The 26,634-nt window shown below is 40.7% G+C and overlaps 1 protein-coding gene across 1 annotated transcript in view; it reads right to left on the reverse strand.

The window, feature by feature from the left end:
• Positions 1 to 26,634, reverse strand: part of ITGA9 (integrin subunit alpha 9) — a 230,376-nt gene that overhangs the window by 74,828 nt on the left and 128,914 nt on the right. The window contains exons 17-18 of the mRNA XM_056335484.1: positions 24,795 to 24,871; positions 9,181 to 9,331 (exon numbers count right to left, since the gene is read on the reverse strand). Of these exons, the coding sequence (XP_056191459.1) occupies positions 9,181 to 9,331; positions 24,795 to 24,871 (228 nt within the window). The remainder of the gene's footprint in view (positions 1 to 9,180; positions 9,332 to 24,794; positions 24,872 to 26,634) is intronic.

The raw sequence follows: 26,634 nt of genomic DNA on the forward strand, positions 1-26,634 counted from the left end.
ATCAATGAAATCAAGCCTTACCCTCCTCTCCTTCTTCTTCATGGGTGGTAATTTTCAAGTGTGAAGAATAATATTAAGGTAATAACAATAATTAGTTTGGCATGGGCTATTTTCCTGGAATTAATAAGCCTTAGCTCAGCCTACAATCCCCAAGAACCAAAGCCAAAACTGAAACCCCAGAAGATGCCTTTTGCAAGCACATACAGGTTTGGGGGTTTTGGTCTTTCTCTGTCAGAAACTGAAATATAAGGCGTACCTGGACTTGTAAAGAAAAACCCGATGACACAATAAAACTACATAACCCAGGGACATTGCTGAAATGCAAAGGTATAATCCATCACCGACTGCACCGGGATATTGAAACAGGGGGGGTTTAATGTATAGATTTTCCTTTTGTAAAACAAAAGCTTAGCAGTTCACTTGTGAGGCTTTACTTTAAGAGGTGCCACTCTGCTTTACAGAGCAACTTTTTAGTGCACTCCTCCTTTTTCCCTTGTTAAGTGGAAATCACTGCGTTACTCTTCTGCAGATGGTTACAGCCAAAAGTCAAGCACAGGTTTTCTGGCGTCCTCCCAAAGGCAGGCTGCAAAAGCTGCCGGCTGGGAACGTGCCTGGCTCGGGTCCCCTGCAGCCTGCCTGGGCGGGGGGTCCGCTGAGCAGCCTGGAGGTGGGGTCCCCCGCTTGCTCCTGGAGCCTGCAACAGAACCAGCTGAAATGCTTCTCACCTCTCCCTCCCTGTCTTGCTCAACACCTCTGGTTTTGATGAAACACCACAGGAAGCTCCCTCTCCTAATAAAAAAAAACCCAAACAACCCATAGATTTGGGGCTCAAAGTCCTCCTTTGGAGGGACAGGTTAACGTGCCTGCTTCTGCTAACAGGAACGCAGGCTGATGCCAGCTGAACCCATGGTTACATGGCTGACTGCCAGCTGCTCTGGGAAAAGGGAGCTTGCCTCACCTAAATCCCTAGAAGAAATCAAGGCTCTCCCGAGAGCTTTTCCACCATGTTTTTGAAAGAAGGGAAAAAGCAAAAATGAGCAAGAAACAGGGAGAGGTGACAGAAAGGAAAAATAAGGCTGGGACTTTCCTTTCACACCGTAAGAACCCAGGGAGTTTGCAAGAAAGTCAGAAAATCCCAGGGCCCGTGTCAAACCAAGGAAAGGAAAGCTTGTGATTTCTTAAGCAGCGCTGGCCCCTCCTTGGATTTTCAGCCAAGAACTCTTCACACCCTTACTCATCTTTTTGACTGTGCAGCTGGGTTTTTTTAAGTCTTTCTACAGACAAAACTGCTCTTGACTTCAGAGAGGCTACGCCTGAAGTATGACTGCAGGATCATGCCTTGTGCTTGATAGGATCTATACATAAAACCAAAATCCTCTTTAATAAATCTTATCAGCACCACAGAAGAAAGCTGAACTAGGTGAGAGAGTATTTGCTACCACGTCCAGCCACACAGCATAGTGGCTTCAACATCCCACAGGACTAAGCAACGTAAATATATATATATATATATGTATACATGTATGTTATACATACAAATACATTATTTGTTTATATATAGTGTAAACATACATATATATTCGTTTACAATTGTATTCGATTTTCTACTCAGGGTATCATTTATCTTCTGGCACCATCTCGAGCCACCTGTCTTAGAAATGACCAAAAGAAACTCCAGCAAGAACAGAACTGACCTTTCATACCAGAAACTTGATAAACTTTAAGAATCAAGCTACAACAAAAACAAATCCTCATTTCTTGCTGTAAGGAAAGCCATTGAAAGCCATACAAATCAATTATTACTTGTCTTTTTTCAAAGGATGCCCAAGTTTGGATAATTTCAAGCCTCATGCTAAGAACTCAGAGACAAACCCTGCCCCACAGATTTCTTACCTCAAACACTGGCAAGTCTCCCTCCACTGAGTTTAAGAACAAAATATAATAAAGAGAGACGCTAGAACACAGGAAAGTCACTGGTGATCTTTCCATAGGGACAGCATAGCCTTTAAATAAACACATTCCAGATCACGTGTATTGAGCTTGCTGTATACTGGGCTTTACCCTCTGTGAATGGTTTTCCCCTTTGCCCTGGCAATGCAGTTCATCAAGATAATAGTTTAGATTGGTGTGGCTGGATCTCAGCAACCGAGGCAGTTGAATCCCTTTTCCAAAGCCCTCTCCCATGGCCGGCGCTGATGCACCGGTGGCAGTAGCTCCTGGCTCTGTGCACCTCCTGGGGATGCAGGGAGAAGCAACTCGGCCAGTGAGCTATGGGATACAGGGACTGAAAAGGGGCAGGCAGCTACCGCCTGCAACCCAGGGAGCCCTTCCCCACCCCCTCGAGGAAGTTTTGTAATTTCAGTGCTTCAGCCCTCTTTTGCCCACCCTCACCAGGATGGAAACCAGGACTTCTGCTGGTGGCCAACGCTGGTGAAACCTCACCTTGGGTGGTACGCCAGCCAGAAGGTCAGGATTCACGGTACACAGGCTTTGCTATAGCACAGGCTGCCTTATAGCCTCTACAAAAAGTACACCTTGCATTACTGTATTCATCCACACAGCTGTTCTTTAGAAAACCATTCCCCTACAGCCCCAAGGGAAGAGGTGGGCTAGGCAGTCAGACAAAACCTCTCTCAATCATCTGAGCCACACAAAGCATCCCAGGCTATTCCTCAAAACAGTTATGCAGATAACATGCAAACAGTCAAATTAAGAGTCATGGCAAGCTGTTTCCAGGACAAACACTTTCTACATCACGCAACTCAAGAGTACAGCCCCAGATGATTAGCATAAAACTTCCCAATATATCTGGTCACATATGTTATCCCAGGACCATCAAGTCCTTAAAAACAGGGATGTTGGATAATAGCTCACTGACAGCAAACTGTTTAAAAACAACCAACCAACTTCCCCCTTCCCAAACACTCACAAAAGGTTATAGCACATTTTTGTACTGCAAAATACATTTTAACTAACCTCACCCCAATGAAACAGGCATATCAACGAAAGTCCTGTCTTCTTGAATCTGAGGTTTCACTGCTTTCTACGGAAATGCTTGGGGGGAAGAATCCCTACTGCAACTCATTGTTGCCCTGAAAGTAGCTTAAAATTCCAAAGACTTGGATTTTTAAAGGTAGTTGGAGTTAGTTGCGTTCGGTTCTGCAAAGCTGGAGTCATTTGAGCTTTTGCAGCCTTAGCCACTATCCACCTTCAGTGAGATTTCAAAGTGTTAAGCTGCTCCTGAAAATGGGATCTAACAATCAAACTCACGTAGGCTCTTCCAACACTGAGCAGAACAAGATCTAAAGTCCTGCAAAATCACAGCTTCTGAATAATTTATTCTAATTGGGATTTTGCCAAAAGACTTTAGGGATTTTTCATTCTATTCATCAAGTTAATTTGTTGGGAAAAACAACAAAGACTTCTTTCAGATGTACGTGATAAATCACAGTATAGGACAAAAATTTACAACACGCCAATCAGTACTAATTACACAACTAAACCCAGTCTCCAATGCCCATTCCCTGAATGTGGGTGTGATACATGAATCCCAAGTGGAAAGTCTGCATCAAAAGCCTTCAATTTCTACCTGCTATGAGCAGAAGGATATTAGATGGCTCTAACAGCCCCTGGCCTGAAAAAGGTGCTGCTCCTTACTTATCCCTAGGGGAAGCATAAAAGTTGAAGCCTGCGTTGAGAATTCACAGAAAGTAAAAAATTAAATGACTAAGTCAGAGAGCTTGAACTGCAGGTATGGTTTCTTCCTAAATAAGAAACTGGACAATATTCCTCCAGAGACGCAAAACATTTTGGTACACTCTGGAGCAAAAGTTTAGCATTAGATTTGCAAAAACAGAGAGACAGCACGTGGAATGGTTACTGCCATGCTACTCCTATTCCCCAGACCTCGCTATAAAAACTCTCCTGGCAAAAGGGTTCAGATCCCCTCACGTAAGTGATGTATGGCTTGGGCAATCTCCCAGATGCACCTTCTATCAGTGCAAGGGGTCACAGCTTCCATGCTACTTGGCATCGCTTCCCTCTGACCCTCTGGCAGAATGGTTTACAGGCATCAGTCCAAGTCACTCCACACAAAATCAGCTGGATTAAATGAAACCACTAATTTAAAAGGTTTCTGCTAACCAGCTGGATGTGAATTGAGACTGATCACATTAGCTTGTCTGCCAGGGGATCCGAAGGGGCAGTAACTGCTGGAAAAAAGAGGCATAATGAATTCACAGGACCTAGATTTTATTCCAGTGGTACAGCTGGATCCAAAAGAGGGCACGTGTCTTTGGCTTTTGTGCCCTGTCAGAATCTTGCCTCTGCCAGCCTTAACACTCTTAGAAAGTATGAGCAGTATGGGAAACTGGTGTAAGAGAATTTCCAGCTTGGAAAAAATTAATCTCTGCCTGCGTCTGCGGCTCTTCTGGGCAATCCTAGTCAAGAGACGCCAGCCAGCACTCTGGGAGCAAAGAAGAAAGAGTTGATATCCAAATTGCATGACCTGCCTGCTAAGCCAGAAAGAGATGGTACCGCATTACTTGTCAGCGGAAAAACCCCAGAGCCTGTAAGCAGTGTGACTCCGGTTATCAGCAATATTCATACTCAACACCAGAGTTTCAGGTACATACTTATGAAGAAATCATGGGAAATTAGTGCGCCTGAGGAAAGCATAACCTCACTGTTCACCCTGTCCTGGCCCGGCCCCACTAACTTCACTCAGCTATTGCTTGCAAAAGCTGCTGTGAGAAGCAGTAGGAATGTTACACACAGCTGGCTTTGGATGCTGGGAGCTTGTCTGAAATTTAGGAGCAATCCATGGCTGGAAATGACGGTCAGCAATGGGATTTCCTGACCTACTCTTTCCGTACCCAGCTCTGAAATGGGGTTATAGCTGATAACATTCCTGCCAGCCCTCGCAGAGCAGCGAGAGGTTAATGCTATACATATTGGGTTATTGCTGTTGGGTTTACTATTATTTTATCATATATGCTATTTTTATACTATTGCCAAAAAAATCTCATGCCATAGCTAAGCTGATTTAAAAAAAGATATGGCTTTGCCCTACACCACGTTAACTGACACTACCAGCAAGCTTACAGTGCTTTTTCTGCAATTGCACTGCAAGTACCCCTCCGCGCTGAGCAGCAGCTAACGAACGTTTAGCAAAGTGCCTATTGCTGACATGCATTTTCAGCAAAAAATCACAAGCCAGGAGGCAATTCCAATAGATGTGAAATGGTGTAGAAATTAGTAGCAATAGCTTCTTATTCTTTTTCCAGACTCAGCACATAGCAGCACTCTGCATTCCTCTATACTAAAGTGGTATCACCTCTGTTAAGTGGATTTTTCAGACTCTGAAATAGGATGCTTTCCCAAAGCTGCAAAATTACAGGACAATAAACTTTAGGATTAAAAAAAAATTAAAAAAGATCTACTGTACACAGAAGAGGGGACTAAGATTTCTTTGTCAACATGATAAAGAAAAAAAAAATATCTAAGTGGACAGGTGAAGTGTTTTTCTCCCTCTCTCATTTTTCTTTTTTAAAGAGAACATAATTAAATCTTTCTATACTTCAAAAGTATAGAAAGCATTCTTCTTAGTGGATACATTTTGAAATTCACTTCAGTGCAGTACTTCCATACACCCATAAAAAAACCGGCTTTCACAGAGTGGGTTTGAAACTTAGCACAGGAGTTACATCAATGTCTGATCTTCACCTAGCTCTCAAAACCACACCCCAGGCTCAGCCCAGCCCTGAAAGGGCTTTGTCATTTCAGCTGAATGTTCTTCTAAAATAAGCAATGGAAGTTGTAACTGCCTTCTAAAATCTCATCTCAAAGAGTTTAACCCCACCAAATTTAGGAGTTGAAAAACAGGGTTCACAACAAAAGCGTTGTCATGCCCAATAAGAGGTACAATAACTGGCCTACCTGTAAGGCAGTAAATGTAAACACAAAGGAAAAGAATGTGCACACTAAGCTAATGGGGACAAAACCTATAGCTGTATCCTACATCTTCAGGAATTTCCTCAGTTAACAGAATTAGTATTTTACACCCATTTCCCCATAGAAGTCCCCCTGTATTTAAAAGGGGTGGAGGGATGCTTTGAGTGCAGGACAGCACCACCTTGGTAAAGACAGCCCCTTCAAGGGGCAGCAGTGGTGAAAGAGTTAAAAGCACTAGAGGGAGTGCAGGCAGGAATGAGAAGTCAGCCTGTGTCACATACTGTGCCTCTTGAGAGAGGGACTGTCTGTCAGAAGCTATGGAAAGAAAATGTTGGCTTTGTCCATGGAGACAGGGAGGACTGGCTGCAGCACAACAGGAAAATCAGACAGTGGAATAGGTGGAGTCTCCCAAACATCAGTTGGCAAATGCTTTTTCACCTCGCAGAGATGCAGCAAAGCCTTGCCAGATATCACAGAATCACAGAATACCAGGCTGGAAAGGACCTCAAGGATCATCTGGTCCAACCTTTCTTGGCAAAAGCACAGTCTATACAAGATGGCCCAGAGCACTGTCTCCAGCTGAATCTTGAAAGTGTCCAGTGTTGGAGAATCCACCACTTCCCTGGTGGCATTATCCCAATGGCTGACTGTTTTCTTAGTAATGTCTCTATCCACCACACCTCATGAAATTTCAAGTCTGCAGAAAGAGGGGCTATCTCCACTCATACCCTTCAGGGAATGCTATCATCATCTTCATTCCTGAGCTAGGCCACCCCTTTCTTTTCGAACACAAGATGTGGCATTTTGTCTCGCTAGCTATTGAAAAAAACCCCAGCATTAAACTTTTGCACTGTCAGGTCTTGTTGTAACCACTCTGTAGAAAGAAACAAAACCACACTGAATCTGCTAGAAATGTCCCCAGTGGGGACACAGGAAAAACACAGAGGGGACTCACGGTGTCTTGAAAGGACTCCAGAGACAGGTTACAAAAGCTCAACACATGATCATTGTTCTCGGAGTCACCTTGCAGCAAAAGGATCAAGCAACCACATGGAAGAGACTGTTCTCTTCCATGTCAGCATTATTCATTAAAAGGCAGTTGCTGAAAGTTTCCCACAACAAGCAGCTCTTCTGATTCCAAAATTGCTCCACGAAGGGAAATCTTAGGAGTCGTCATTTTCAATCCTGGCTTTACATTCTGGATTTTTGCTTGGGCAATGTTCAACCAGGAACAAAATCTATTTAAAGTACGTGCACAGTACATATTATGCATGGATGTCAAGGGACGGGAGTAGGTTATGAAACATGGAGGTTGTGAGACTTTACAAAAAAAAATAAAATAAAAATTGTTCAAAGAGCTTAGGGTAACACTAATTGAGGCTATGAGGTCACAATCCAGTTTCCCAACTGGACAAATGGTGTAGCCAACAATATATTGGTTTGTCCTAAAGCAAAAGCTAACTAAAAGGAAGTAAAATAGCCCAGCACAACCCTGTGACTCGGTTTTCAAAAGTTAATAAAACAATTATCAGAAAAAACCCAAATCCTATCGAGTTAATCACAAAAAGAGTGGAACAGCCGGAATAATAGCAGACTATACCCTGGTCCTGTTTGCAAGACGTGAGGAAGAAGGAAGCCTACATGCTTCCTTGCTGTGTGCTGTACTTTTTAAAAAAAGAAATGCTAACTTCTATTAGCAGAAGACACCTTCAGTAGTGAGATAACCTTACAACAATGTCATCTGCTTCCAGAAACTGCTCCTTCTAGGCGGCATTCAGCACAGATGTTTCAAGTCTGCTGTAGACCCAGACTCAAGGTAAAATACCAAGGGAAACAGAATCACAGCACATCACCTTCAGCTTGTTCCCTCACAGTGTTGGCCAACAACAACAACAAAGGCAACTGGTGATCCAATTAATCCATATGTGTAAAACCCACTACAACCTTTTAGAAGAACATGCATCAAGCTTTGTTTCTTTTCCAGTGCAAAGGAATGGAAACCCTCCCACTGACTTCAATGGGAGCTGGGCCAGACCCTAAAAGTCTTCACATAAAACTTCCATGAAGGAGAAGTTGCACATTGACATAAGGCATGTCTCTTTTATCCCCTGCTTTTTTCCTCTTGATAAACTGCACACTTGCAGCACATAACGTCTGAAAATGAAGCTTATAATACAGTCAACTTTCTGAGGCTTGCAACCGTATTAAACATAATAGCCAAAACTGAACACTAAAAGAATTAACATGTATAAGAAATTACCGTATTTTGGTTTATTATGTAATGACTTAATTTAAGAGGTTTATTATAACTGAAATCTGTCATAAACCATGACAAATAATGGCCAAATGTCACTGGTTCAATGGACCGAGTCAATCCCATACTTCACAACACTTGTACTACTGTTTTTAATATCACTCTTATGGCTTCCAAAGCTCCAGCAGAGAGACAACCGACTGTGAAAAGCAGGAACAGACAGACCAAATGTTGTTATAATTGCACAGTTCCCATTTTGCACAATTATTTTCATATTATTCACACTCAAACAGCTTTTGCAGCCATCAGTTTGCAAAAAGCTCAATTCAGTGTTTGTATTTCAACAACTTTATCTCTGAATTAACTCATACTAATGAAAACATCAGAGTATTCAATCTAAATGTAAAGAGACTAAAATTCAAAATATTCAGCTGACTCCATGTGAGTGAAATTAAAAGCACTTCCAGGCTCTTGGATTTAACGATGTGCCATGGCCACAACCCAAACTTGCACCAGGATGTGAGCAAAGAACAGCCTTGTATCTTGGTTTCAACAAGGAGAAAACCTAGGAGCCCAGGCCAGGAGGTGACCAGGACTGCTGCGTACAGTGTGGCACCACTCAAACTAGAGGCATCTTTTGTATTTCAGTGCCATTTGGTACCCTACCGATTTCCAAATCAGCCTCCCTCTACCTCTTAACACCTCAACCAAACAGTCTTTCTTTTTCATTACTGTACCCCAAATAACAGTGTTGTGTCTTCTACAGAAACACAAAGACTGTAATTTACACAGATCAAACCCACAAAAGAAAAAAACTCAGTAAAGAGCCTGGAAGAAATTCAAGCCCAGCAGAAGCAGAAATAACTTCCAAATGTCTCCACAGTGTGGACCAGGCCACCCTCTGTCCCTAAATCTTGCCATTAAATTGGCTGAAAGTTAAGAGACTTGCTCACAGCAAGATTGGTCTTTCTTACCTTTTGCCACATTTTGATGAAGAAGAGCTCCCCAGAAAAATTGAAGAAAACATTGGTGTCATAGGCATCATCCCCAACATTCGAGATGGAAATGTTGAGTGAGATGTTCCTCACTGCTCCCAGGGCCAGGTAGGCAGTTTTGTCATCAACACTGTAAGCAGAAACAATTACACTGGTTTAACTCTGGGCAACTTTTACACTCTAGGCCTCCTCTCCTCCTACGGATGTGTTAGAACTCAACTGCTCAAGAGCTTGGCAATTGGTAATTCAGGAATGTGTTATATGGCCAATGCATGGTGTGGGTGGGCCATACTGGGAACGAGCTGCTCCTGAGTCCTGGTTCTGACACTGCCTTTTGTCACTGTAAGGAAACCCTATGATCCTCATGTGGAAAAACTTCACGTGACTTATTGTTACTACAGTTCTCGTGAGAATAAAACTGTAGAAGTCTGCAAAGTAACTGGACTGGGGAAATGCAGCAAGTGCAAGATATTATGCCCACATTCAAATACACGAGGCATTTCAGTTTGTCTCTCAATAATTTAAACTTATTTTGAACATTCTAGTAACTTAAAAAAAAATCTTCTGACAGTTATGCTATGGATAGAAGAAACTGAAAAGAGGGTCAAATAAAATCGAGAAACTGGTATAAGAGGAAAAATGTATGGAAATTACAACAAATGTCCACCGAATGTGACTAATCTTTCTTCAGGTGTTTATGCTGGTCCTAACATGACGGAGTCATCTTCTACAAGTGGAATACTAAGAGAATGGCTGAATTACAGTAACAGCCATATATCATGAATCAATACACTACTGTAATATGGCATCACAGATAATAAATACACAGATTTTTTGTCTGTTTATTTAACAGATTATAAGTAAACAGACTTGCACACACAGAGGCAAATATAAATATACATTCATACACACACATTTATTATTTGATATTTAATCACACTGGGCTCTCCAGAAGATAAGCTAACAATTAGGAATCAAGGCTAAAGATAAATCACAAGAAAATACAATACCAGTGCACATATCTGCAGGTCTAGGAACTAAAACTAAAGTAAAAGATAATATGAAATACACCAGGTCTAAGTATAAAAATATGCAAAAATAGCCCAAATATCAAATTGGCTATAGTTATCATAACTGGAATCCAAGACCATTCATACATGCCAGAAAAACAGAGACTGTCACAGAGAAAACACTGAGTAGCTGGTTAGAAAAGAGCAGAGACTTCCAGCACACAGCAGGGAGAGGCTCTCAATTATTTCCTCTAGGGGACAGCCAGCCTGAAAGTAAGGAGGAACCACCTCTGAGGAAACATACCCTCAACACCACCCACCCTGCCAGACGCTGCTGCACAACACATGTGCATGTAGGAGCATGCAACGGCATGGAGAAATCAGTAGCTGACCAAACCACCTTTCATTCACTCAGTTTCTATGAAGGAACGGTTGTGCTGGGGATACACATTGGCACATGCTGCTACTCTGCATATCAGCAGCTCTCTGAAAACGGCTGGGGTGCAGGATGTGAGCTGTGTTTAAAAGCAGCCTGCCCCTCCATTGCTGCCAGCCCTCCTCTGCCAGCCTTGTTCATGGTACTGCAGCCAGAGCATCTGCATAAAATTGGTGTTTCTGAGAATGCGGTGCTTATAAACCCTTCAGCATCTTCTGCCAAGCACAGCCATAAGAGACCTCCAAAGGCAGAGCTTGCTGGGCTCTGGCTCCCTGTGTTTGCCAAGAAGTTTCTAGGCATGGGTTCCTGGAGGTACATACCAAAGCAGCCAGGGGCTCTGGTGAGTGAGAAGCCTGGAGGAAGATGGTCTAGATTCAGGCTTTAGAGCTGTTGCCTGTGGATTGTGAGTGTAACTTTTCCATGTAATGCAGACAGTATAGCATATTTGTTTCCTGTACTTCATTTATGATTATCTTCATTTATTAAGCCCAAAATTATGGCTTACATTTCAATGACAGCTTCCTATGAGACAGATGTAAGTCTCCAGGAAACGTGCCTGCTTTCTCACGCTTACAATCAACTGCAGACACCAAGCAATTCTACCAATAATTGTACACTTTGCTTTTTAAACATTATAGTTTATTCTTATAGGCAACTATCAGTGCAAATAAACATTTGCAAAAGCATATACAGTGCATGATCGACTGCAAAACTAGTTTGAGAGGTCCAAATAATTTAAGTTGTTGCTCCTCATATACCAAATTAATGGCACAACTATATGAGAGTACTCAGAAGCATTTCACCTTTTGGCCTCAACTTCAACATTTACTGTTAAAAAGCAGGAAAATTATGAAGATGCTAAACAATCTGCTGGGATTTTCTAATAATCAGAAGTGCATATTTGGAAACATAGAAATAAAACAACCATTTATTACTGTGAATTATTTCTCATGAATTTTATAATCTCACTTCTTGCAATTACTTCAGAGCTTGAATCAGCATTTATCAAAACCTTTAGCAAAATCTGGAAGTATCACTTCAGTAAGCAAATAAGTATTACAAGTTGTTTATCTTATGCAGAGTTGATACTAAATGCAATGCACACTATAGAATCCTCTCTGAACTGGTGGTATCAGCACTTTGAAATTTAACAGAAAGACAACTGAGAATACTCTCCACTGAATAATAAAAAATACTCGGAATGAAATCCTATTTAAAGCTAAACCCACAAAAAATAATGTCAAAACCAACACCATCTGGTTGTGTTACTCCTTTCTAAAGGTATAACTCCTCTGTTAAAAGTGCATCATACCAATATGATGGTTATAACAACATCCTCCTCAGCAGAGAAAGAAAATCCATTTTCTAAGGGCACGCTGTAATTGCTCCTACACAAAATTCACACACTAATAAACTCTGGAAAACCTCACTGATTTTAGGGTAGAAGATGAGTTCAGTTCTTCCTCTGAAAGGCTATATGAGATGGTCCTCTAAGTCCCATTTTAAGAGAGCAGCTTTCAGAGTCATTAAATCTGTGTACATCTGGAATGAATCAGGTTCACTTGTAGTAAAAGGAGGATTAGGAATCTCCCTGTTCACAGGGAGCTCCCAGGCCCTGTTTGCTGCTTAAAAGAATAACGTCATGGGGTGTGGACAGCCCGCTGTGGTGCTGGAGGAGCTCTGCTGCCAGCCTGGTGCCATCCTTCTCCAGCACCTGCTGCACATTAAGTAGCCTAGCTGCCAAGTCAAAATACGTCAACTAAAGAATGGTTGTCAACCACCAGAAACAAGAAAACAAACTAAAGCCACTCTTTCAACTCAACAAGATATGTCAAACAATTTAAGAAACGTAATCAAGCAATGGTTTTCAGTTTATATTTTGTTGGATGAGAACTATAAAGCCACCAGCATCCTCACCATGGCCCTTGCAACCTTGCTCACATCACAGAAGGGAGGTTAAAAATAAAAACAGGCTCAAAAAAGAAAGAAGGGAAAAATATGAAGATATAACAACTTAATTGGACAGAACACCACTATCTCATTACATCCAGCTCTACACACAAACAATGAACTGAAGAAAAGTTCTGGATAGGCTGTAGATGTATACATACGTTAAATATGGGCAATCACATTTATATACACGTATGTTCAGGCATATGAAGGATGTCAAGCTGTCAAAGTTTGCATGGAAAGGGAAAGAAGTTTGACATTCAGAAGTGCTAAATACCTGCAGCTTTCATGCACATAACCCAGACTTGCAGGTAACAAGCAATTCTGAAAATCAGGCTCCAAATTTCTGCCATCGTTTTGAATTCACTGGCCATGGTACTACACATCAAATTTAAGTAGAAAGATTGAACATTTTCCTCTTAAGTGATTAAGAAAAGGAAACTAAATTCCAGGATAAAACAAGTATCATCTTTTTTGCATGCTTTAACGTTCTTTGTTAATGCCTGCACCACATCATTGCAGGTCAGTGCAGTGCAGGTCAGTGAGGGAAGAAAGACGAGCTGGGAAAGGCAAAGTGAAAAGATCTGCAATTTTCATTCCCCCCCCCCCCCCAAGATACTGGTGTTTTTATTAACGTGGGTCAGGGGAGACATAATCTGCATTCCAAAAGGTACGCAGGGACATGTTTCTCTATTTCCTGCACTAGAGAGAATTTTTAAAAAAAATTGAAAAAGCATTTAGCACTTCCTCTCAGCCTGCACAGATCACACATAGGGCAAGGAATGTGACGAGGTCACATTTACCCTGTTAGTCTGGGTCACTGACTTTCCCTTTTATATTAGGAGCCTTTCTTTCCTTACAGCAAATCAGCACCTACATGGATGAATCACCACTCTTGCTTGATGGACGGTGGAAGTTACAGCTGGGGTCAGTTAGACTGCAAGTGGTAAAAATGCTTAAAAAACCTGAAGTCCCATCTGCCCTCCATTTCCATCAGATTAAACAAAGAGTCCCACCTTTTGCTTTTAAACTAGTAAAATGTGTGAGGAGTCAACAACACTGGTCCTGTGACAGATCCAAACAGATTTCTACCTTCACCAACCAGCACTGCAGTTGGTCTTTCCAGTTATTATGATACCTGAATATTAATTTTGTCTCCACAGACTCTTTACATCAACCCTGAACACCTTTCTTCTGTTGGGTTTTGATCACAGGCTTTAGGGTCAGTTGAATCTTAGGAGGAGTTCTGCAAATACTTAAACCTTAAGGGCCAACAAAAAGCTGAAACCTCAGCTATCTTCCGGGAATTCATTTGATGTCTCAGTGCAAAACTGAGAGGTAGCAGCCCCATAAACAAATCCAAACAGAGTAAAAATTTTAGATAACTCCACAGGGAGAAAAGCTATTGGATTTTACCCTGCTTGGTTACACTGCTTTGCCATCGCATGTGCATCCAAGGTGAATTCTCTCTGCAAAGTTCACAGCCAATCTAGACTAAGGACTCAGGAGAATACTCAAGATGTCATGGCTTACTCTGCATTAGCTAAGCTGCTGCCTCCCCCCTCTCGCACTGAAACCTACATTAGCAAAGGTGCTAAGAGACCTCATGAATTTGATGACCGCAATCTATGTGAGATGCACTAAGCCAGCCACGGTAAACTAGCCCTGAGCCCATCAGATCATTTCATTAATGAGATTTCCTATTTCTATTTCTCAAGCAGAAACTTTCTAGTGTGCTCTGAGTACCAGATAACATGAGGAGATGGGAAAAACATAGAGAATTTGCAGCATGGCCAGCTGAGGTTCTGTGTCAGCAGAGAACAGTTTGGAAGTAATATCATGCCAATATTCCTCCCTGTGAAGACTAAGTAACAATGTGCCAACGTTTCCCCATAGGAAGGGACCAAATATCCCATACAAAAGAAGCGCTTACTGTGGTGAGCCCAGGGCCGAGGAGGTGGAACTGCTTGTGTTGGCACCCTTCTGGAGCACAGCTGCCATCTCTAGCACTTCAATACCCATATATATTGTAATTCAGGAATACGGCACAGAGCATTACTTTTTCTACCTTTCCTAAGCTTCAATTTTAAAAATTAATGCATTTGAGTAGTAAATAATTGGTGGTGGGGAGCACACTAGGAAACACTTTTTGTTCTTTTTTTATGGTATTGAAAGAACAGACCGATTTCTAGTTACAGCTAGTTACCATCTATTCAGAACTACTCTGGAAATCGTCCCCTTTCCCCCAAACATAGTTTCTCCACAGAAATCCCCCGTAACAACACAACAGATAAAACTCCCAGCTATCTCTGTCTTCAAAATTTTAAGTAAAAAGGACAGAGCCGGGCACAACATTCACATAAAAAGTATCCCTTATCTTATCAACCTACAGAAATCTGGTGCCTTTTATTATTATCACTAATTCCTATTGTACCCAGATGTTCACAATCCTTTATAAACAGAACCGAAGAATCAATGGGGAAAGAGCCGTCTCTGTTTTCACACAGCGTTTACTCCAGGGAACAGCTTTTGCTTTGAATGGAGTTACCCTGGTTTATGAAACTGTCACACAAAACCAAGATGAGGCACAACATCTACAGAAGCTCTAATCTAATCTTTCACCCTTGCAGACACACATACAAACCAACATCTTTTATCACCACAAGCAACATACTTGAAATCAGTGGTACTGTGCCCCCAGGACAAAGTTATCCTTGCGTATGTATGTAAGACAGCATCCTAAGGTTCAAACACAAACAAAAACTAGTTACTAGTGGCAGAAAGAAATGCAAAAGATAAATGTTTTCCCTGTTTGTTAAAATACTTGAAGAGCTTTATTTAAACAGGTGATTGTTGACCACAGATCTGGCCCTGAAATTTGAGGATGAATTCTAGGAATTAGATAATTAACTAAGTCATCATGTAAACCATGTATTTACCATAGAAATTGTGCCTTCAGAAACAGATCTCCTACATTAATTAATATTAATAAAGATAACTAAATTACTAAATTAATAAAGATAACTATCAATTGCCCATTCCTGGGATGCTGGGGTGCAATATGTAATTTAAAAAGCATACTCAGCTGAGCATCAATGAGGGAGAAAAAGACCAGTGCCCTATCCAGTAATCACTTTCAGAGGTCAATAAAAAGGCAGTTAATCAGAGATGAAATGTTAGAAACAGTGCAGGTTTCTTACTTCAGGAAATTTGTTTTGCAGGAGCAAAAGGACATACTACAGAAAAAGTTAACGTAGCTGCATCACAAAAGAGTATGTGTATATGAATGTATGTACACATGCACGTATGCATCAGCCAAGAATTGTTCTGAAAATACATAACTGTGCATTTGCTTCTCATTGTGGTCTGTACAGTACCAAAAACTTCCACCTCTGGAAGCAGCTTATATGACAGTGCTGCCCAAGGTAAAGCTTTTGTTTTATTAGCTGTATCCTTTGGTTGCTAGAGCAAAAAACAACATGGCAACTTGAACTATCTTAGGTCCATAAAATACTGATGTTGAGATGTTCACAAGAAGGGCCAGGTTATACATTAGTTCGGCAATGAATTCAAATTATATGAAATAACATCTCTTTAGGGTCTAGTTAAAAAAAAAAACCAAACAAAAAAACCCAACAAAAACGAACAAACAACAAATCGTAAAATCCTACTCCAGCAGATACTGTCAAGTGATTCTTACAAAAAAAAAACCCCAGTATTAAAAAAGTCTTGTAAGACTGGCTTGTACAGCATCCCTGACTGATCATCAGTGTCCTGTTACTAGAAAATAGAGATTGGGAATCTGTATTCTTGTATGAGATGTGGACTACTGAGGTTTGTTACCACTCATCACTTGATGACTCTATCATCATCCATATGGGTTTAATCACTGTACATTGAAAAGGAACAGGACTGCCCACTGCTATCAAACTGGACTTATTTATTTTGGGAGGGATTTATGAAGCTATGTGCGCAACTAACCAGATGGAAACCAAGCTGCCATTCCTTTATCCCCATTCACCCTCAACAAGGGAAAACATTCACTCATTCCTGAGACAATGCTCCCACTGCAACTTGTACTACATCCTGATTAATTGTGGGCTGTGCTGGGCAATCCTTTCAGGAAACAGCAAATCCAATCCTGCATGAGCTACAACAAAGTTTTTCATGTGCCTAGTAAACACATTATTCAATAAACACAGTATCCAATACATTAATAACAATTGTCTATAGGTAAAAGATAAATAAAAGTAAATATAAATTAGAAATCAGAATTCTGCTTCTTGGATTCACCAAAAAACTTAAATTCTAAACAGAATTACAGATGTACTAATATACATGAAATGGTATAAGCATTTTTTCCATTGCACTCTTTACAGTACAGCACGTTACTTTGAAATAACATTAAACTACATAATGATTTATGAAATCACTTAAATCACAGTGTGAAACTTGGTTTTTGAGGAAAAAAAAGCAATCACTCATATCCATTTTCCCCAATATTTTGTCATTCTTTTCTCCCTGGAAATAACTCCTTTGGTAGTGTAAAAGATCATGAGTTAGGACAGCACTGGGGTATGACCAAGTAACTAGTGGGCAGCACATGACGGCAGTCAGTTCAGTCATGGCTCCGTATTGGTGTCTTGGGGGCTGGGAATATCCATGTTGGTGTACACAGCTTTATACACACAAAGTCTTGACTGAAAGCTCAAGACCACTTTCCTAGCACTAGAAATGCTAAACCATAGCATTTGCTCATTTTTCTTTGATTGTTTTTGGTAAAGCTGAAAATTAGCTCCATCTGAGCAGCTCAGCTATTTAGGATAGCATGTCTAGGGTAAACAGAATGTCAAAAATAGTTTTGAAAGAAGCGTCTGTTCAATGAAAGATAAAATAAGTGAAGATAAATTCTTCATCTGCTATGAATGAAGAGGAAGGGAAAAACTGATATTATCAGAGCATGTAATTAAGCTCCAAATGGAAGGATATTGTTTTTCCTCATCATGACTGTTTTTTTAAGATGGACTTCAGGGGCATAAAACCTCAATGGGCATGCCATGAAACATGAGGCCGCTCTGGAAACAAATCCCTGTTATGTGATCAAAGGAAGATAAGCACTGAGGCGTGAGCCTGGTCAAGTTTATGAAACAGCTTTGCTTCCCACATTAAACCACAGGCTTGCAGCTTTTCTCCATAGGTTTGCAAAAGCCTATGATCAGTGAAAACCTTTATTAATTTTTTTAATATAAAATACTACCATATTAATGAGATACACTCAAAAAGTTTTGAACTTTCCTGATCAAAATGTTATGTTATTGCTTCTTTCTTCAGATGGCACTAACTTTCTGCACTGTTATTGCACTAACCTATGTTCTGTGCCATTACATCTTGTGCTAGTGAAAAGCAAATTGGACAAAGCTGTCATAACACATGTTTTTATCTATGATTTCTGGATTCCTTCAGCTCAGGTTCTGTAATAATTTGACAAGTCAACACGAAACTGCTGAGGTTCATTTTTCAAATCCAGGTGCCTAAAGTGTGATGATGTGCCCAGTGAACCAGAGGGAGTCCTTCCACTGAATAGGTCCTTTAGGACCACCTTTAATAGGTCCATGAGCATATCCATCCTTGCATCTATACACAGTATTTGCAAAAACACCAGTTTTGCAGCTGTACAGCTAGTCACCTCTGTGAAATTATTCATTCACCACTAATACAAATTGTATGCCTATGAACTTCAGTTGTAAGCTCAAGGGCTGGGGCGGGGGGGCGCAGGCACAGGGAGGTGGTGCACATACTCCCCAGTCTTTTCAGTGAGGTCTGGGTTCAGTACTTTGAGATTACATACCAAAACAACACATCAAATCATTTACCTGCCTATCAAATACAAAAACACGTCAATCCTTCAGTAAGTCACAGAAGGAACTGGAGGACAAAAAAGCAACCACCTTCTGAAGAGCTGACCAGAAACTACTGGAAAATACTTTTTCTTCATAAATTACCATTTCATTGAAAGGGAAACATTTCAAATTCAATGAAATTCTGACAGACTGGGGTTTTGTGCATTCTCTGGCTACTTCCAGAGGGAGCAACAGAACCAGAAACATCCCAAGTCACAAACTTGACCTTTCAGCTGGAAAAGGGCATTTCTCAAAAATCTTGTTTCACAAAAGAACTTTTGAAAGCATTGTCTCCAGCACAAAAACCCCTCACAATTTGAAAAAAACTTGAAAAATTCTGCAAAATGCACCTGTCACCTCTTTCACTTTCTACAACTTTTGCTTCCAATTTCACATGTCCAAAATAAACAATTTTCAGCAGTATATAGGGGAACCCCAGCCAGTCTGTAGGGGAACAACATAAATTTGAGTCTAATGAATGGTGGATGCTCTAAACCAAAAAATAAAAAGCAAGCTGCTTATTCTAAACAGCCAAACATACACTCAGAAGCACTCCAATGGGTGAGTAATTCTGTTTCTAATGACAGATGAAGGGTAATCTCATGTCACATAAATATATGGAAGACAGACTTCCTCCTGGAACCTTTCTCAGGAATAGCATTATTTATTACAGCATTTTCTATTCAAGGGGGCTCATAGTCTGTGCTTACAACCTGATCTAAATACCATGCACACAGCTTGTGCTGGAATACAGCAGCTACATGACATGCAGCAACATCATCTTTCTTCTTGTACTGTTTGTTTTTGGTAAAGCTGCTCTATTCCTCCTGACACATGGGCTGTCAGTATATTTACACAGCCATACAGGATTTCCTTCCTAGCTGCATCTCACAGCGAAGCCACCACCCATTCTCCTCTAGTCTTTTTAGCTGGCTTGTTTATTATAGCTGGAAGAAAGTCTGTTTTTTCAAACACCACCACTGTTACTCAAACGTCTAATCCAGGGTTTTCACTTGGTTCCCATCACAGCCTTAACATGGCTTGATAACTGCTGTTGCCTTTGCAGAGTGCCAGTCAGCAGACAGTCGTCAGCTCAGGACCTGAAAACTGCCTTGGTATGTCAGACATGATGTGTATTCCTGTCAACCCTGCTCCCTCAGCAGTTACTGGTTCTTCTTAAAAGGCCAGAGTGCTTTTCTCTCATATAAAATACCAGAGGAATGGATTAGTAGATTTTAAAGGCTAGGGAGGTCTCATCTTTTACAGAACACCTACTTCAGTTTCTCCCAGCACATCTTGAGGAAACAGATGCAGTTCAGCTTCTAAACAAGTAGCTGCAGAGAGGCTCAATAAAAATGTGCTATTTGCTACAGAAGCCTGATGGAAAAGACATTTGCTGTGCTGAGAAAACAGAGTGAGGTACTGAAGTCAAGCATGGTGCGTAATAAATATATTTACATTTTTAATATTAAACAATATTTGAAAATAATAGCTAACAGAACACTTTAATTGCATTTTGATTTTCAGTACTGGATTGCTGGAAAGGAAAACTGGTTTCCTATTGCTGTCCCAAAGCTATGGCCATAAAAAAGTTTATTGCAAAATATTCTATTCCTATTTCTCTTTCAGTTTGTGCCATTAAAGTTACCTGTATGCAATAAATAATTTCTTTACACTAAGATACTTCTAGGTCTCATCCTTCAGAAATCGCCCTGCTCCCTCTCCACCCCCAACACAGGGCATTACTGCATGAACAGGGACAGATTTTGCTATCTCCTATGACAGCTGCAAGATTTAACACTGGAAACTCTTTGAAGGGGAGGCAATGAGTAGTATCTCTGCTCTGTGCTGCCAAAACCTCATGTTTATTCTTTAAGAAAAATGGATTTGAAGAGTCATAAATGGAAAGATGAAAAGACTCTTTCCTGCTCCTTCAGTTTCTCCCAACACTGCCTTCACCAAGTCCACAGCAGACTCCATGGTCCTTTTCCCTTACTCTTAAGTTGCCATCTGTAGTTTTAGGCTAACATCATTCACATTCAAACAAGTAAGTACAGCCAATCACTAAAAGGACCATTTGTAGCAATGCTAGCACACACCACTGTAGCTGTTTCTACATGCACTACATCTCGTATTGTCTGCTGTAGGAAGTTAAAGCCCCACAGTTTGCTCTTCCAGGTCCAGCCTTTGATATTACTGTCCCCTCTCATGATGCTGCATGTTCTCGCTGGCAGAAGTGGTATCTGCAAGAGGCAAAGAGTCCCACCGGCAGGTTTCCAGCTGCAGCACTGGAAGATGCCCATAACCATCCTAGGCAGGTGGTTTTGTGTTGGCAGAGAGCTGGTTTTTATTAAGACCACTTTGCTCAGGTTACAGAGAGAATTTATGTCAAGACAAGGCAGAAAACGGCAAAAAAGTTGGTTGGAAGAGATTTCTAGAGGCCATACAATCCATCCTCATCCTCCTCAACACCGGACTATTGCCAGCAACAGATGAGGTCAGTAGGGACCTTATCTAGCAAAGTCCTGAAACTCAGGATGACAGAGCACACCATCTCTGCACACCTCATTGCCACCCAGCACAAACTGCCTGCACAAGAAGGTTTTTCCTAGTCTCTGGTGCATGACTCTTGCCCCTCCTACCATCTGCCACAAGCAGAAAGAGCTTGTCTCCTTCATCCCACAACCCCTTCAGGAAGTTGGGATGGCTTTACATGCAAACCGATGCTAACGAAGGTGGACTAGCCTTAAAGGGATTCATCTGCTAACTGAAAACAAATATAAATACATTCTAACTCTTCCTCACTCCAGTACAGCATGTTACCCTGGTCTTCAGCCCAAGCCTTCAAGAACACCTTTCACTATAATAGAAGTATTCAAAAAAACCAGAATACAGGAATCACGACCACATCCCACCTTCACCCTCCCAAATCTTGGCAAAAGCTTCCAGATATAGTTAGAAGGCTATAATGTTTTTTATCATCACCCACTTTCAAGTAGCTCTACCCTGCCATCTCCTCCAACTTCACAGTGGAAGGTTTCAGCTTGCCCAGCAGCGCCATAACCACATGCAGCACCACCTCGACAACAGGAGATAATGAGGCAAACCCCATCATGTCTGGACAGAACAGCAGTGAAGTTTTTAACATACACATGCAGATTTGCTTGGCTTGAGCACTTTGGATAAACAGCCACGCATTAGGTCATTACTTAGACTGTTAGCGTCCCAGGCTGTCTATTTCTTATCAACATGCAAGTGCTCCCAATTTGAGGGCAGATGAAGAACTTTTCAGAGGAGGAGGTGGATCCCAAGAATAGCAAACTCAGAGCAGAGCTGGTTAGTTCTTGCCAGCATGGGCTGGTTTTCCTATTAGTAATTTGGTATGCCAGCTTGGCCTCTTCAAAGCTGGGTGCAATCTTTTAACTAGGTAATAATTCTAGTGATTCAAACACATCCCAGGCGAACTCTGTATCAGAGTAGCTGTGCAGCTCCTGAGCTCGTAAGCATGACCTCAACAAGCAATTCTCTTGATGATAATGTAATCTGAGCTAACTTCCTATGCACATATATGCTTTAACCAGCACACATTTGAGAGCATATTATATAGCAATGGACAAAACGATACCTTACAATATACAGCTCTCTGCACAGCTTTTGGTTCTAACATGCTACAGATTCATGAAAAATCTATAAGACAGCCGGACCAAGTCAGTCCATCTAGCAGAGGCCCTGTATCCAACTATGTCTAACAGCAAGTGGCCTATGAAGAACAAGGCAAGCACAGAGTGTTAATTTGCTGATATATTTCCACAGCTTCCAGCATTCTTATTTGCCACTTCTCTACCATGTAAACTCAGCATTTAAACATCTCCAACAGTAAAATCCACAGATTAATCACATGCTTCATGAAAACATACTTCCTTGTTTGTTCTTTTAGTTTCTCTGAATAGTTTCGTATGATTAGCAAACTTTATCACCTTTCTGGCAGATTATTTCCCTGATCATTTATGAAATATGCTGAATACCACTGGCCCCAGCACAAGCACTTGTGGAGTCTTCTCCACCAGGAAAACAAACTATTTACACCTTCTCTCTGTTGACTACCTTTTAATTAGGTGGTAATAGACCTGTGCAAGTTACTTACTTTGTAAACTTTTGGTGAGAAATAATAAAAGTTATTTTAAAATGCAGTTTTGCAAGCCCCAATAGATCATCTTAACCAGGTCACCCTATCCACATGTCCAGTGGCATCTTCAAAGAGCTGAAGCAGATGCAACAGACAGCACTTACTGCTGCTTTCCCATAAACATCCTGTTTATTTCAAGCCAATGTACCAGTGTGTCATTAATTGCATTCTTTCCAGTAAGTCCACCAAATTTAGTCAGACATAATTATTTAGACAAAGGCATTGCCATAACCTTGCTAACAATGAAGTCAATTGTTTAGTGCAGATACTAATAAACAAGTTACCTTTTTTGTTCTTCCTACAAAAAAAAAACCTGCTTTGTACACAGACTTAGCATAAATAGCAATAACATGGAAAAATGCTGATAGGATTCTTTAGCAAAACGCACTGGGATGGAAAAATTACCATATTCTTCAAGACTGGCACTTTTCTAAAATCAGAATCCCTAGCATTTTTTTGTACTGCTACACACAACTATAACAGTAACAATAATTAAAAAAATCTGTTTTCTTTAGAGATATCTGTTGTGTTACATTTCTTAATAACTGAAGCTTACACAGCCCTTTAGCTAAAGAAAACCCATTCTGTGCAGACTCATGGATTTGATGACATCCTGTCTATTTCAAACAGGACTTCAGGGTGTCACTGGATAAAGAAAATTCAAAAGCATTTGTTCAACACCTTGCTATACAAAGGTAGAAACTGTATTTGAATATCCAAAGCTTTTTTCACTTTGTGGCTTTTAAACTGCCAAGATAACATAAATAAGAGCTGTAAAAATAAACAGTATAACGCTCCAATCACAAATACAGCTCTTACTGCTATGATTACTATATACTTACTGACAAGGTTTTAGGACTTGTCCCTTGCTTTTTATTGATTATTCCTCAATTGCTGGACACAATCTCTCACTAGCTTCCCTAGTCCACACAGACATGTTGCCAGCTTTCAACAGATTTTGCTCACCACAAAGATCAAGTGCAAGGTCAAAAATCCAGACTAACTGCAGTCAAAACTCGGACTCTGCAACCTGAGACCCAACCCTGCTCCCAGCCAATCCCTCAAAACATTCCTGTGGACTTTAGTCGTGTCTGGAGAAGTCCATAACTTCTCAGACTTGACTCTGGTTCAGTTTTGCCTCCAAGTTCGGTTACAGCATGCTGTAGACATACATAAAATGTGTGTGTATCTCCCGACTACAACTTCTTCCTTCCCCCCACCCCCAAAGCAGGGAAGTCTCTTCCCCTCTCCTTCCTGACCTGAAAGCAAAGCATTTCACAGAAAGCCTCGCCATCAAACAGCAGAGCCTCTGGCACACAATTAAATAACTCGCATCAGCACTTCCATCTCTAAAAATGTGCTAAAAATGCTGGAAAAAAAGGAAACAGAAGTGATGTGTAAAATTCACCTTTAGCCTGATTTATCCCAAAATTGAATAACTACATCCTGGCAAAACAATAGGCATTTTCCTAGGATCACCAGTCACAACGGACAGAACACAAACTTCACCTCTGGTCTGTTTGATGAGGTTTATTATCCCAGAAGAAAGTGAAATCAGACACCCCTCCCCAAGCTGCTAACAAGAAGATTCTGACAAAGGAGAGCAGTATTTCAGGAGAGTTAGAAAAGTACAAGTTCAGAAACTGAAAAAGATAGTTTGCCATGTTCTGAGGGTTTTCTTAAATCTTCCATGTGACATTTTTTCTTAACAAAATAGCTTTTCTGCAGGCAGTTTTACTTCCTACCATGCCACAAACAGTATTTTATCACCTTTGAAAAATCCCATGGTCCACATTAGTACTTGATTAGGGTGTGCATCTTTACTTTCCCTGTCCCTCTCTGCTGTGCTGGTTTTTTTACCCTCCAGTTTTGTCTGTTGTGATTGGGAAGGTGTCTTACCCGGTATGTGCACAGAACCCACCACCACAAGAGTTCAGATTCTGTGTACATGTCAAGACTTTTCTGCACTAAAGAAGGTATCACTGTCATCATCCTTCTAGTCTGGATATAAAACGTTTGTGTTTATATGTTGATTTTTCAGTGCCATTTTACATAAAATGAATGACATACTAGCATGAAAGAAAGAACAACAACAAAGTTCACCTACTCACCTAGACAGCAATAATTTACCCTGAAGTTTCAAATCAGCAGCACAGTCATCAGATTGACAGTTCCTCTCAAAAACAGTCTGCGAAAAACAGAGAAAAGAACTGTTACAGCATGAAAAGAGTAAGATCAAAATTCAAAGAAAGAATATGCTTGGATGAAATAAAACCCTACCAAAATCTGTGATACAGGACTATATGGTGTCAGTGTTAAAGAAATTCCAAGGCAGGCAAATTTCATCTTTATCAGAACCATTTTTATTCTCTTCTAAGTGAACAAGAAGTTTCACCAAAATCAGACTCTCTCAGAGGTTCTCTTCAATCCATTCCCACTTCTCATCTGACAAGGATTACTGCACGCACAATATTTCTGGCACTCTTATTTCTCTTCCCAATGCATATGCATGAAAATGAAACAGAAAATAAACTATTTATGAAACTATTTTCAGTCCTAAGACGTGCAAGTAAGGAAATTATGCACCAAACGTCTTCACTAGCCTATATTAAAGATAAGGAATTTGGGGGGTTTTTTTAGATTTTATGTATGGTAGGAAACATTTCTGCCATCCTGCAAGCAACAGAAAATTACAGACTGTTATGTTCCAGCGATGCCCTCAAATAATGGAAGCACTGTCAATCTTCTGAACTCTGGTAAAGACTATCACTTAGGAAATTTAACCGATTGATAAAGATAAGAACTGTGAGAAAGAACGACATGCCACTAGACTCGGGCGTGCTATTTAAGCAACAAAAAGAAGGGGAATACATAAGAAGTTTATGAGCCTATGATAATCTCTGCAGTAGTTTGTCATGGCTAAACAAGGCAGCTACCAGTGAGTGAAAGAAGGGGACAGGAACACGTTCCTGGCATCCAAGAAACCCAAATATCATCAAGATGATAGTTACTTTCTCCTGCTCTTAAGAACAGAGATCAATACCTTTCTGAACATAGACTTTTCAGGCTGAAGGATTCATTCTTTCTGAGTTGTAATGCTCTTCAACTTACCAAATTATAGGGTTGCCAACACTGTTCAGCTAGGAAACCTGACAATCCACTGTTCTCTTCCTTTAATACGAAGGTTCCTTTCTACACACTTGGCTTCCTTACTGTTATTACCAAAGCAAATATATTTTGATCATAAATGCTAAGACAAAGCAAATCCATGCAGGACACACATAACTGTCAGAGAGCACTGGAGAGACTTGGGGGTGGGGGGGAATCAGTAAAAGAATATACAGAATTAATACATTTTTTTTTAAGAGCTTTGCCCAACTGTACCAGGACTGGAGAAAGACTTTGAATCTTAAACCCAGAGGGCATCGAGATTTCTAGTCCTTGTCTCTCCAGAAAGATTACTGGCTAAGGAAGCAGCTCGGTGCTCTCCAAAAAGGACTGGACCTTTATGAAGTCCATTGGTGTTGGACTAGCAGATATCAAACTATGCTGTAAATGGTACTGAGTTGCAAAAAGAAAAAAGATTGGAGATGATCAGTTCATTTGGGGCTATTTACTTTGCCCTTTCACTTTCCCAATTTTCGCTTTCTCAGAATCTCAAAAGTGGAAATTTTTGAGGATTTAAACACAAGGGCGAAACTTACCCTTCTTCCTTAAGATTACCACACCAAAGAACAAGAATAGCCCTGAGACAGGAACAGGCACAAGGTATCAGTCTCAACACACAGCACATTTCTGAGGTATAGTATCAAATGTCCTCAGAACTTATCCTCAACCACCATAGTAGCTATATATAGGAAAGACTGTTTGACCTTCAGAAGAGAAAGAAAAATAAACTATAAAAATATTGTTGCCTGAAAGTTTCCCTATTTCCACCGCAGAAATCTTGGC

The sequence above is a fragment of the Falco biarmicus genome, chromosome 4 (assembly GCF_023638135.1).
Source record: "Falco biarmicus isolate bFalBia1 chromosome 4, bFalBia1.pri, whole genome shotgun sequence".
Lineage (NCBI taxonomy): Eukaryota > Metazoa > Chordata > Aves > Falconiformes > Falconidae > Falco > Falco biarmicus.